Here is a 14,677-nt window from a genome sequence, read left to right on the forward strand (position 1 = left end):
ACATTTTTGGGTCTTGAATTTGCAGGAGTCACTGCTTATAGCACGATATTCAACAGATTATACGAATTATCGATACCAATTCTTCGTGTACATATTACACATTATTACTATGATAGAACTCACATTTATCAAGCATATTTTTGCATACATTTTAGTACGATGCTACAACAATAAAGTCACTTACAGCTTTTCTTGCTTAATTTTATTCTCTATTGTGTTCTTATTTATTACTTTTGTCTCAATATTGGTCGTTATGTTATTAAATTTCATTATCTTCCTCACATGATATTTGATTCATATGAATGCGCTCTTTTGTATCGACTTCTATAATATTCTGTGATATATTTCGAGGAGGGTTGGCACAATTTTTTTTTCATCATTCTTCATCAACTTTAACAAATTATTTTAATAGCTTTTAACTACACGATCTTCTGTGAGATTTATACTGATACTATCTCAATGGAAAATAAATCCGTACTATATGATTCTGCACTTAATGCTTGTCCCGTGCTCACCAAAAAAAAAAATAATGCATTGTGGAAAATGAACATGATATATGGAATTGTAGAGCGAAAAAGATGTCAAGGATGGTTATTACAGTGTCACACCACTTGAGGAGAATATCATGGGAATTTCTCACACTGTTCTTCGCCATACTTTTGTTTGGTTTCTCCTAGCCATCAACCAGAAATGGTACGAACTTCTTTTACTACTCCAACACATATAATATGTACAATATTTCTCTAGTGTTTTCTTCGTGATTCCTCTCATCACTGTCATACACTTTCCTGTTCCTGCCCTCCAAGCCACATTCTCCACCCTGATCCATTTTATATCATCATCAACGCGAGATTATCCTCGAGTTGAGCACGAAGCCCGGCAACAGTCAATAGACGCTCCCCAAGACTACAAAACACCCATCTGTTTGGATTTATTCAACTTGTTATTGCGCGGATCCTTCCTCCAAGCCATGGATATATTGAGTGCCTGCTCCAATGTTTTACGAGGTATGCAATTTCACACGAAATTTGATCTATGTGAGAATTTTCCGAAATGTTTCATCAAAAAGCGAGAGTGTATAAAACTTTGGTATTCTTCTAAGTTATTTCGGTAATCTTGAATTTATTGCATTACGCTATACATGTAGAAGTAAAGCTCTGTATTTCTTTTTAAACAATTTGGCATAATGTCTGTGAACAAATGTCGCCAAATATGCACCTATTATACCATTATGATGTACTGAATTAGTTATTCGATATATATTTTTAACAAAATGAACTTGAAAATGAATATTTCAATTTCGATTGTGCGCATTTTTTAGATTTATATTTAATTTTGTTAATAAATATCTAAAAACTATATTTACGAATTCTACAGATGATCGCCTAAAATGCTCTAAACTCTCTTTGACTGCCATAATGAAAAATTTCGGAAAATTCCCCTTTGTAAATGTATGAAAAATACTCCATAGCTAATCCTTCATGTCTCCTTTGCCAGGAGATTACAAGTGCGTCATGTCTATTTCATTTTCCTCCCATCTCGCGTCGTCACATAAACTGGCAAATAAATATATAACACTAGAAATAAGCTTTTATAGGTGCTTTCTTGGGCTCCAATTGAACTCCACACCCCCAACTTTTCCCTCCATAAACACAATATAATCCGCAATTGTATGCGTATCAATGCCGCCTTATTCATATTCACTCCATCCTAATATGGTGACTCCTCTGGGGACTTGTCGCTCCCGTGTCATCTTCATCTCGCGAGGGAGCTGGCGCCGGGCCGAAGGGGGAAGGAAGAAAAATATCAAGCGTCTCGCACCCAGACCTTAGTTGTCTACTTCGTGACACACTTCCATGTAATCAGGATCGTGCATGATGTCCTTAATCATATCCTTGAGCATGGTGTAGCGTGGAAAAATTGGATACAACTTGGAGTTGCCGTACTCAGACTGCCGAGCCGGATTGTCGTCATGGAAAGAGATACAGGCACATGACAATTTCATATTATTAAACAATATTAACATTTTATTATGCAAAGGAGGGCAATTTTTCGGCAAACGAGCTCGGGCGGACATTATGAAAATTAAGATCATCACGAGGATGATGCTGAAATGATGAACTTTGGGGGTCATTAAGCCGACATTTTGCCCAATAAAATGCTGACAACAAAATGCTATACAGTAAAAAGTAAAGACCATTGTCAGCATTTCACTGAGCTTTGTCTTCCATTTGCACCTTTTCCTTTTTGCCGAAAAATATATATTTTATTTTTCATCCGTTCACGCCCAGAAAGGCATCGCATAATTGAATTTGCGTACGAAGATGTTTTGTCCTCATCTTTCTGTCTCACCTTGAGCTCCCTTATTAGATTTCGCAGTCCTGAATATTTCTTCAGCAAACGATACAAATCGTTAATCATTTGCGTGTTCTCCTGTTCAATTAGAGCCGTTGTCATTGCTGCAGACGACACAAAGGACATGCAAGAAAAGAAACTCTGATTAATATTTTGTATAGTATAGTAACTGTGGGAATTACTTTCGCAAATCCGACTCATAACAACACCAACATAGCCTCAAGGGAAGTCTCTCTTGCCTCCTAATGAGATGTTTTTAATTTTAGATTAAATGATGCTGGGAGGATAAAGAGCGTCTCTTTTAAAAAGTCTCAATTATGGAGATTTCAGGATCTTCAGAGAAAATTTATGACTAATGATGCGGAAATTTGATGCTTATTTGCTCATGTTTGTAAATTTAAATTTAATCACTCATAAATTTTGGCGCCAACTTCAGGCAAGTGACTGGCTGTTTGTTTTCGTCGCTCTGGCCTTTTTCTTATATTTCTCTTTGCTGGGAGCCCTTTGGCACACTTATTTTAGGTCCTAGGGATCCACGGTCACACCATCAGGTTGTGGAGCGTACTTACCGTGCGATCTCGAAGACAAATCCGACGCTATTTGCAAAAATGACGGACCGCGCAACTGACAAGCAGCTCATCGCTGCACCAACCTTAAACCTAACGACACCCGGAAAGAGGGGAAGAGAAGAAGGTGCCCCCTCGTCGGATAGAAGGCCCAAGCAGACGAAGCTGAGCAAATATTGGCTGGCAGCTCCTCCCGTGCCCACCTCGAATCGCTTCGAGCCAATCGAAGTTGATGTTCCGGACAGTGAAACAGCCCAGCCTGGCCAGAAGAATGGCCCCAGACCTCCGCCGATATTCATACACGGCGTTGAACAAATTGACCCCTTGAGAAAGCTTCTCGAGGAATTTTCTGCGGACGAGTACTCCATGAAATCCATGGAGAAGGGAACAGTGAAAATCCGCGTCAAGTCTAGCGAGATTTACCGATCCCTGATGAAAAGGCTGAAGGAGAACAAGACTGATATGCACTCGTATAAGCCGCGAGATGAGCGTAGCTTCCGTGTCGTGCTGAGAAATGTTCATTTCTCCACTAACGCGGATGACATCAAGAAGGCATTGGAGGCCGTGGGCCACAGAGTCACAAACGTCCACAACATAAGACACAGAGCTACGAAGGCCCCGCTGTCCATGTTCTATGTGGATCTCCAGCCGCAACCAAACAACAAGGACATTTACTCCTTGGATCGCCTGCTAAATTATGTTGTCAAGTTCGAGCCTCCGCACGCCAGGAGGGAAGCTGTACAGTGTATGCGGTGTCAGAGATTTAACCACTCAAAAGCCTTCTGCAACCGTGATCCCAGGTGTGTAAAATGCGCGGGGTCCCACCTGACTTCTGAGTGCTCCCGTAAAGATCGCGACTCGAAAGTGAGATGTGTCAATTGTGGCTCTGAAGGCCACCCGGCAAACTATAAAGGCTGTAAAGTTCACCTGGAGCTGATGCAAAGAAGCCGCCCTGAGCTGAGACAGAGAGTGCGTGAGTTGCGTGCGGAGATGAGGCTGCGGCAGAGCGCGGACCCGCCGGATCTCCCTGACCAGGGAGAGGGCAGCTCACGGCGAAATCCACAAGTGTCATATGCAAACATCACCAAAAATGTAAACACACGTCCCACGGCGAATTCGAGCGAAGTTTGCCCAGCTGGCCACGCGCCACTTACGACTCATAACTCTGATATGACTGAGCTTAAAGCGATGATGAAAACTCTCACAGAGCAAATGTCCACAATGATGAATCTCCTCTCACAAGTCATCTCAAAGCTCATTCCATGATGATACAATTTTTAAAAATTGGCATCTGGAACGCCAACGGCCTTTGCAATCATGCTCTGGAACTGAAGACTTTTTTACAAAATAATGAAATTGACATCATGCTGATATCTGAAACTCATTTCACGGCTAGGAGTTTCCTGAAAATTCCGCAATATGTTTTATACAGCACTGAGCACCCCGATGGCACGGCCCATGGCGGCACGGCCATCCTCATCAGAAGAAACATCAAACATTCCGTCGGGGAGAAATTTGAACAGGAGCATCTCCAGGCAACAAGCGTGGAGATCTGGTGCTGGGGAGGTCCAATGATCATCTCCTCCGTCTACTGCCCCCCGAAACATACACTGAAGAGCCACATGTTTGAGGAATTCTTCGAATCACTGGGACAAAATTTCATCGCCGCTGGGGATTACAACGCGAAGCATCCGCAGTGGGGCTCTCGCCTGGCTAGTCCTCGCGGCAGAGAGCTCGAGAAGGCCATGAGAAGGAAGTCCTATAACCACATCTCTGGTGGGGAGCCCACATACTGGCCGTCAGACGTGAATAAGCTGCCTGATCTCCTGGACTTCTGCGTCGTTAGTGGTGTAGATGCCAGCAAATGTCGAATAAGGACTCTTTTCGACCTTTCGTCTGACCATGTCCCTTTGGTGTTGGAATTGAGTGCTGATGTTGCTCTCTTTCCGGGACCACCGACTCTCACAAACAGGCGGACTGATTGGACTGCTTTTCGCGCATATCTGGACACGGAGATCGCATATCTGCCCACTCTGAACACGGAAGTGGACTTAGAGGCGGCTGTGGTTCATCTCACAGAAACTATTCAGAGTGCTGCGTGGAGCTCCACGCCAACTGCCGAGAGGGGGAAGTCAGCTGAGGCGGTGCCTGAGGCAGTGAGAGATTTGCTGAAGCAGAAGAGAGCGCTCAGAAGGAGATGGAGAAATACCCGCCATCCCGTAGACAAGGCAAAATATAATCAGGCTGCGCAAAACCTGAAGCTCCTATTGCGCCAAATCCGTAATGACTCGATGGGCTCCTACCTGGAGAATTTATCAGCCACAAGCGCAACCGATTATAGCCTCTGGAAGGCGGCGAAGAGGCTTAACCGCCCGACCCTGTCTGTCCCTCCTATTAGGATGGAAGACGGGGCTTGGGCGAGGGATGATACTCAAAAAGCAGTGACCTTTGCAAGTCATCTCACACGTGTCTTTCAACCCTGGTCGAATGATCCTGCTCAATGGAATGGCGACTCTATAGAGCTGAACTCTGTAGGAACTCGGCGGCAAATGAAGAGATTCACCCTGGAGGAGATTCTGAATGTTCTTTTATACGAAGTCAACCCGAAAAAAGCCCCGGGATACGACCTTATTACGGCGTCGCTATTAAGAGAGATGTCTCCGAGATGCTTGAGGTTCCTGCAGAGGATTTTCAACGCTATTCTCCGACTCGGCCATTTCCCAGACCACTGGAAAGTTGCGCAGGTCATAATGATAGCCAAACCAGGAAAGAGACCGGAAGCGGTGGAGTCCTATCGCCCTATCAGTCTGCTGCCCGTTCTCTCAAAAATATTTGAGAAGCTCCTACTCAAAAGAATGAAGTTTCTCCTCAACAAAGACATTCTTCCATCACACCAATTTGGATTCAGAGAGGGACATGCCACCACTGAACAAATCCATCGCGTGGTTGATGAAATACACACCGCCTTCGAGGAGAAAGAGTACTGCGCGGCAGCCTTCCTGGACATCAGCCAGGCCTTTGACAAGGTCTGGCATGACGGCTTGAAACATAAACTGCGGCAACTTCTACCTGCTTCACTGTCCCGTATCCTGGAGTCTTTCCTGACAAATCGAGTCTTTCTGGTGCAGCAGAGGGCGGAGCTGACTTCCCTCCGAGAGGTGAGCGCGGGAGTGCCACAGGGTAGTGTGCTCGGGCCAGTTCTCTTCCTCATTTACACATCAGACCTACCTGTACTGCCTTCAACAACTGTGGCAACGTACGCTGACGATACAGCAATTCTTGCCAGGAGCGACTCCCCGGAACTGGCATCTCGAACTCTACAACTTAGCCTCGAAAAGATGGAGCAATGGTTTCGGAATTGGAGATTTAAGGCAAATGAGGAGAAGTCGATCCAGGTCACTTTCACCTTGAGGAAGGGAACTTGCCCTCCGGTAACTCTGAATGGTCAACAGATCACGCAGGCGGACTCCACTAAATACCTGGGCATGCACCTCGACAGGCGTCTGACCTGGAAGACCCATATATGGAGTAAGCGGAAACAACTTAGCCTGAAGTGGAGGAAATTTTACTGGCTCATGGGAAGGAAGTCTCAGCTGTCCACCGAAAACAAGCTTCTCTTGTACAAGGCAATCCTTAAACCTGTATGGACCTACGGAATCCAACTCTGGGGCACAGCTTCGAGATCCAACACGGACATCCTGCAGCGATTCCAAAATAAGGTTCTCAGACAAATAGTGGACGCGCCCTGGTACGTCTCCAATGACTTACTACACCATGATCTCTGCATGCCCACGGTCTCCGATGAGATAAAGAAACTCAGCAGAAACTACAGGGAACGACTTCTCTCTCACCCTAATGATGCTGCAGGCAATCTTGCTATTGACCTTGGCGAGCATAGAAGACTTAGGCGCATAAAGCCCTCAGACCTCTTTAATTATATGTAAAGTCTCTGTGTGGGGTTTCAAAATTGGAATCCCTTTTTCTGTCAAAATTTCAATTCAACAAGAAAGCTGATTGTAATAATAATACAGATTGCTGGCAATAAAGAAACAAATGAAAAAAAAAAAAACTCATAAATTAATGGTGGATTTTAATCATTGCATGGAATTGAAACTGTCTCTCTTTTAACTTACATTCAAGCCTATCCAGTCTTTCACGTCTCTCGGCGGCCTCTTCGGCCAGCTTGGCGGACGTCTTGACGCCCTCGCCGGACTTCTGGGTCTTCTCCATGATGGCACACGCGCGCATCACGTACGCCGGCACGGTTTCCTGCTTCTCCTGTTTGGGAATGTCCACAAGCGTCCAGTACTGCGTCTCCAGGCGGATGACCTCCTTGATCATGACCTTAAGCAGTGGGTAGCGATTGAAAATGTTCCGGTGGCTCTTCGAGTCGCCGTACTTGTTCATGAGCGTCACGAGTGCCTGTTTGGCGGTGTCATATGAATCCTCCAAGCGAAGTCTCACAGCACGGAGTCTCTCATTTGTTGCTATCACCTCTTCGCGGCTCATTCCACCTGAAAGTGCCGATGAGTGGAAGTGCCACAAATTTTTAAATAATTTTTATTCCATCAGGTTTTTCATAATTGAACTCTAAATTTTTCATCTCCGCTTCGGCAATTTTTTTCCGTGTTTAAATAAAACTCTGTATTTTCAATAGCAAGTATTGCATTTCAAATTATTTATAAATACACACTTTTTTGTCACTATATTTCATTTCAGTGCGATAATTAAAATATTTCAATTATCAAAAATCAATACCAATCTGAAATGTGTAACATCCTTTTCCATTTCGGCAAAATGTTACAGGTAATGAAGCAGAACAAAGAAAGAATGGAATTGCGAAAATCATTAACTTACTTGCAGCTCCTTCATCTTTCACATCTTGGACGATTCGTCGAACACTCTGAGTGAATTTTCCAACGAGATTTGTGTTTCCTGCAACAATGGAGAATGGAAATGATTGTAGAGGAAATGCAGAGCAAAAATTCAGATGTGTCACAACATACTTTGCATCACGCCACGCATACTGTCTTGATGTAGTGTAAATTTGCGGACAAGAGACGATTTTTATGTGCGATCCAATTGAAAATAGGTCAATCGAGTGATTTTTCCGATTACTTATTATGCCTTTCTTGATCGTGAGCGCGCGCAAATTAATACATGAATTTGTAGCTTTCGTCAAACCATCACACCTAATATTTCAGGGAAGAGTGCTTGCCAATTGTTCCGAGGTTCTTAGCATTGAATGTGGTTCAATAAATGTGCGAAAGTCCAATTTAACTAAAGTGGGCAATCTGCATAAGCGAAGGCGATATTTTGTGGTTTGCTTTTATAGAGAAAGTTTAGATAATTTTCCCGCTATGCCAAAATTAATTGCACTTTCAGTTCTAGCAATGCACTTAAAAACATTTATATGGAAGTGTGTTCCTTCATCTATTTGAAATGCACATTTGGCATCGTTCTCTCCGAAAAGAGTTTAAATATTTATACTTTACGTTCTGACAATTAACATTCTCACCATACGTGAAATCTATTTAGTGAGAATATTTTTAAATATCATTTCATATAAATTTTTATGTATATTTCGCTATGAAAGTTCAAAATTAGCAATCTGAATGTAAAAGTCTCATCAGAGAGCCAGTATTGATCGAAGGAGTGAGGAAAACTCACTACTTTTAATTAAAAGTTCAGGGTGTTTTCATGCTCTCAATCGAGTTATGAATACATTTCTGTGAGCATTTCTATGATGAGAAAAATTTTTCTCATGACAGAATAGACTAATAAATGAAAAAGGTATCATAACATTCCTGTCCAGAACTTATTCATTTGCCCTTCTCCATTTGCCACATGGAAATGAAATCTGGAAAACCACGGCGTGTAACATTAATTTATGAAGAGGGTGTCATTTTTCTCAATTTTCCCAGTCACATTGCTCGCGAAAAGCGAGCAACATTTAATGCGTACACTCAGAGAAGGTGAATAAGGTGAAGGTATTATTAATAATACACATTAGATTTCAACATTCAGAAGCACACAAATGCCATTAAATCCCTGGAGATGTTATTTGTTTATTTATGACGGAACATCTGCGTGCGGAAAGACTGGAAATACCTGGAAAGTCATATTGCTATCGGATGGGAAATATCTGACGAAATGTTGAACAATCTCTCACCAAAAACAACATGAAATTACACATTTGCACTCCATAAAATACAACACAAATACAAAGTGCCACAACCATTGGTAGTTTCACCTGGAAAGACGTGTGAAAATGACTTCTGGATACCTTACATGGAACTCCCAGCACTTCCTGTGCGAATATAGTTTGCCACCCTGGAATCTTGCAAACCAATTTCCTCTCCCTATATTTGACACATACTGTAACCATAAATTCGTTTACACGGTATTTGGATAAACAACCAAAACAAACTCCGATGAAATGTTCATTGAGCATCTGGGAGTACCTCTTCAGCCCCTCCGGGAGAGGTTATATTGGCACCGACAGCAAGGATATTCCTCTTGAACGCGCAAGGATGATCTTAACGCCGACTTTAACATTACACCACTTGTTAGCTCACGAATACATTGCTTTGTGACATTAATTAGAATAAAAACAAGATACAATCATTAACACTCGATTTGGCATATTATTTAATGAGGGTAGGTATAAAATTAATATAGAAAACATTAATTTCCCGATAGCGAAATTTTCTCGCTCAATTTATAACTTCAATGTGGGTTAGAGTTTTTGCATAAATCATTTTATTCTCTCTTTCCCTTAGGTATAGAAATATGATTAAATGCAGTATTGGAAATTTGGTTCGTTTTCAACTTTTTTTTTCCTCAAATCCAGCAGAATAGTTAAACTATACTAACGCCTGTGAAATTTGGTGGTATAAATCTGATAAGGGTTGAGAGAAAATCAATGGTGAATCAATAAATTCTGTTTATGACTGAAAAGCTCTTCCAAATTGCCAGTGTTACTCGTGAGACTCGCTATGTTGCAAAAGTGTGAATGTCACATAAATTTGTGGAGTTAATTCTCCCTGGAATTTTATTATTGCCGCTCAAAGTCGAGATGAGTCGCAACTCACGATTTCTCGACTTTTTGTGCACAATCAATTGACATTACGAGTAATTCAGCGGAGAAGTGACTCTATCAAATCACAATTTATCACAGTGATATGTTGAGAAGCTGTACAGCTTGAGTGCAGTGGGAAAACCCCAGAAATTTCCGGTTGAAGTGGAGAGAGAAAAAAAACAGCACACGATAATAATTAGGAAATCCCAATTGATATTTTCTTTATAAATAACAATAAAAACATATAATGTCAGGCATCAATAATTTCCATAAATGGGCAAAAATGTTTGTTTCTAAAAGAAATAATTACAAGTTCTAAACATGTTCGAAAAGTTAAACATTTCTCTACAACTTCAACAGATTAAATTCTGATCCAGAATTTCAGTAATGAATTGATCATTCTGCAATAATTGCATAGAAAATTATGCATACTTTGTCCTAAATATTCTACTGATACTGGATGAATATTGATCGTGTGGTTTGCCAGTTGTCGACATTTTATGCATCAGAAAATAAATCAATCACCTGTTGTATCGAATATGTCTGTGTCTAATGTGCGCTTAAATATGCCCAATTAATTTTTAACCACCAATTTCGGCCGAGAGCAGAATTCAAGACTCACAAGTGGTGGAATCGGTTGAGTGGGTAGACGTTGGAGCTGCTTCCACCGACTCCCAGCCACCCCTTCGCCCTCGAGAACGCCGGAATCCGACTGTGAGCCTCCCTTCGTCGCGCTGGCATACGTGACTGTGAATATATGATGCCCGCCGGCAAATCCATTCGTGTGTAATGAAATTCTATTTGGGAGTCTCCACACCATGAACCACAGTGTGTGTGAAAATACCTTGAATACAGCCGTAGTTTTATGAATACAAATATTGCCATCAGTGTTTGATCATCTTTCCGCTTGTCTCCTGGGCTTCTATTCAATCAAGCCAAAGGTGAGCATCATGTAGTGACGGGGATCCTCAAGGATTGTTGCCACAGAGACAGGTGACTAGTCGCATGACTCTCGCCCAGTGGCAATAATCTCACTTAAGAGCAATTGTACGGATGTACCGGTCAATACAACCGGCATATTTGATGTGGTTTTTCCCATAGCATACAAGGTTGTCGCGGAAAAGAGTGTCGCAATGGTGGCTGGAGGTGTGCTCGGGTGACGCATTTTTTTTTGAAAAAGCCACTAACGAGTCTTGACCCAAAGACAGCATACAGGAAATTCTTCAGCATGGACACTCTGTGGTGGGAAAGAAAAGTCAAGTGCGATAGTATAATTGGCTGGTCACCATGAGTGGGAGGTGACGCAAGAAAACACTTAGAGATGATTGAGGTAATGATGGGAAGAATAATTAAATTAACACAACGCACAATTGCTGCTGTTTACATCCCAGAAAATCGACAAATTTCAATCAATCAAAGACAAATTACGGCCTTTTATCGACTCGTCCGCGGCCACTTGTCATTGGGCCAGTACACCATCACACACAGATAGTCATCAATATTGATGGAGCCACCAAAGCGGCGTTTCCCATCAAAATGACGCTGTTTGACATTGTCGGAGCACTAATATGAACATCGGTGCCTCTTCATGGGATATTGTTCCTACGAGACGAGGTATAATGTGGCACCCTCGCTCGTCACCCATCGCTGAGGCTCAATTCTCTCAACTCTCTCTGACTTTGATGAGTCATCGTGGAAGTTATTCGCAGGAGATCCACAGCCAGGGCACGCAGTGAATATCAATTTATCGCCGGGAATCCACATGTGTCCACATGGATGACAATGGCACAGAGGTGTGTGATGGCTAATGGTATAATTAATACTGTGAAAAGTGCATAATAAGATAGGAAGTGAGCCATAGCAAACTACATGAGCGCAACATGATGTTTTGCTGTTAATATAGCAACATTTCCTCAGCTCCAAGTTGGGTTTCCAGCTCTCCAGTGTTAAGCTTTACGGCTAGTCTGGTATGTTCTGCACGAAACATCCGTATAATACCATCAATAGCACCAGACTATATACACATCTATGTATATTTTATTATGGAATTACTGAAAGCACTTTGCAATTGCGCTTAATCTAATATTATATGGCATTTAGAATATAACAACATGAATTTCTCAGCACATATGTATAATAATGTATATTATTCAAAATAGATGAGCGAAAATTTGAAAAGTATTTTACACATAATATTATGAAATGACAATTAATTCATTAATTTTGCCGGAATCAATTACAATAGACACTAAAGCGTATTAATGAGAGGAAAATTATATAGAAAATACAAAATTACAGCAATTCAAAATTTATATTCAATTCCCTCAAAGCTTGCTTTTGATGTCAGGTATTATTTCTATCATAATAAATTTGTTATTGATTAAAAAGTGTTTCCAAAACCCAAACAAACAAAGTCCTGATAGTGTAAATGTAGTAATATATTCTGAAACAATCTCAATCAGTATTTCCTGACCCTTGATACATAACTCTTAAAGTGTGACAGGTCAATTTCCTTCTAGGAAAGTTATTAACTACACCAGATTTACAACAAAGGCGACAATTACCAACTATCTTGTAATGCAAATCTAAGCTGTGGATTAGCAATTTTGTTATCTTTCTGGTTCCTTGATTGATTGGAAGAGTTTTATTTTCAAATCAATGCACAGGTTCACATAAATCACTATCTCAGCAATTTCAAGGGTTTAACTGCTCCACAATACATCCTTTCATTGCAGGATTGTGGTCTACCTTGCATCTCCTCCTCAGTGTCAATCTTTGGTTCACACAGTAGACAAAGGTACGAAATTGTGTGTGGTATTTTATACAGTCCGCAATTTGGAGAGTGTTTGGTCTCTCGGCATCCCTTCAACCGTTCGGTGGGGAAAAAACTTTTCCTAAGTAGATTTTCCCTCTATTATATTTTACACACAAAAGGGAGCGTTTAGAAAAATACTTTTCATTCCCAGGCTTCGGCTTGAGCTTTCTCTGCGGTAGTTGAGCATTTCAACGAGGAAGCTTTTAGTCCCCTAAATTCTAATGAAATCAATTTAAATTAATTGAATTTTCATTAGTTGATTATCCCAGTGAGTAAATTAATTTGGTGGATACGAAAGAGATTATTATTTGTATTGCCGTTAAATATTCAATGTTCTGACCAAATTGACTTGTTTTTCATCTCATGCCACATCAAAGAGCGAAATTACGTATGGAAATCCCTCTAGAGTGGCACATTCATCATTCAATTCTGAATAATTTACAGAGAGGTAGGAGAGGTATTACAGAATGGAAATTGGTAGTATTTCCTTTTTGTCCCGGACAGGCACTTCTCCAGGACAAAGAGACACACAACTGAGGTGAAACATAATATAAGCGATAAATTGTGACTTGATTGATTTTAAAATTGCAAAATGAAGTTTGTCTTTCATTGGCATCAAGAGGAAAGTCCATAGTTTTGTCAATGTGATATTTAGCAGATGCAGAGAAGTGTGTGGTGTTCACAAAATACGTCATTTCCTATTCACATTTATAGCATGAGTCAATTTAACTATACGCATGGCAGCATTTCCATGGTCATGATTGCAGACAAATTGATTCACTTTATTCAGGCGCACTTGGGAGACTCAATTCAAAGAGAATCTTTCAATTTGCAAGTAATTCAACGGAGGCAAGTCTCGACGAACAAACATTTCCTCTTTCTCCCAAACAGGAAGAAAATCACGTTGAATTCATCATTTTCTATTGAGGATGATTGTGATTGAAATAGATGGCAAGTGTGCTATGAAAGATGACACTTTTCCTCATTTAATCTTCCCGACTATACGCGAGATGTTTTTCATGGGTGAAATTGAAATTGCGCATTTAGTCACACTCTGTCACTCCGTGTTTGGGTGAAAATTCCCGGAATTTTCCTCCCCAAACATTCACGTCTTTGATGTCACTCCTCACCTCAGCATGACTTCTCGTGCAAGAAATTAGTAAAGTAAAACGAGAAGAAGCATACGATGTGGAGAACATCAATAGCCACGACGTGGAGAACATTTTTATTGATCCGAAATTCTCGCTCTGTACCATGTTTTATGCATGCGTGTTCAGTTGGACTTTTTAATGTATTGCCCGTGACTGTGACACACCCGGAAAGAGATTCCGCTGAATTTCTCTATCAATTGTTAAACATTTCTAATGGATGTCATTGCATTTCTCGCATGAAAATCCAAAGAGAAGTCATTCAATGCATTTACAAAAGCAATTGTAGTGACTAGTGTGGTTAAATTATAAGCATCTACCTTGAATTTGAGCTCTTGGCTGGATGACTTGACACCGAACAATGATTTCTTGGATGTTGCGATTTCTTCTTCTATAGAACACATCTCGAAGAAGAGTCGTAAATTGTCTGTCTCTGTCAGGCTTGATGCCCTTTTCTTGGCCACGACATCACAACGGGTTTGATTTCACTGAAATATTCGCTGACGATCGTCCCATTCCACAAGCGAATGGAGACGTTTACAGTGGCCAGAAGAATGATAGGGGCACCCAATTCCATTATCACTTTTAATTAATTAATATTCACAGTCGGTCTTTAATTATATTCAAATACGCATATGACATTTAAAAATAATATGCTTAATAATAACAAATGAACGGATAACAAAAGGACTGCATAACAACTCTTTGCTGG

At 41.1% G+C, this 14,677-nt stretch overlaps 1 protein-coding gene across 3 annotated transcripts in view; it reads right to left on the reverse strand.

The window, feature by feature from the left end:
* Positions 1–379: 379 nt before the first annotated feature.
* Positions 380–14,677, reverse strand: part of LOC132257655 (uncharacterized) — a 44,152-nt gene continuing 29,854 nt past the window's right edge. For 2 of the 3 annotated variants that reach the window (XM_059754650.1, XM_059754648.1), the window contains 4 exons: positions 7,779–7,856; positions 7,055–7,435; positions 2,353–2,459; positions 380–1,951 (listed from right to left, as the gene is read on the reverse strand). In XM_059754650.1, the coding sequence (XP_059610633.1) occupies positions 1,829–1,951; positions 2,353–2,459; positions 7,055–7,435; positions 7,779–7,856 (689 nt within the window). In that variant the 3' untranslated portion in view covers positions 380–1,828. Of the gene's footprint in view, positions 1,952–2,352; positions 2,460–7,054; positions 7,436–7,778; positions 7,857–7,927; positions 8,136–14,677 lie in introns of those variants that run through there. The other variant, XM_059754649.1, reaches the window with a different exon arrangement.

The sequence above is a fragment of the Phlebotomus argentipes genome, unplaced genomic scaffold (assembly GCF_947086385.1).
Source record: "Phlebotomus argentipes unplaced genomic scaffold, Phlebotomus argentipes genome assembly scaffold_4, whole genome shotgun sequence".
NCBI lineage: Eukaryota > Metazoa > Arthropoda > Insecta > Diptera > Psychodidae > Phlebotomus > Phlebotomus argentipes.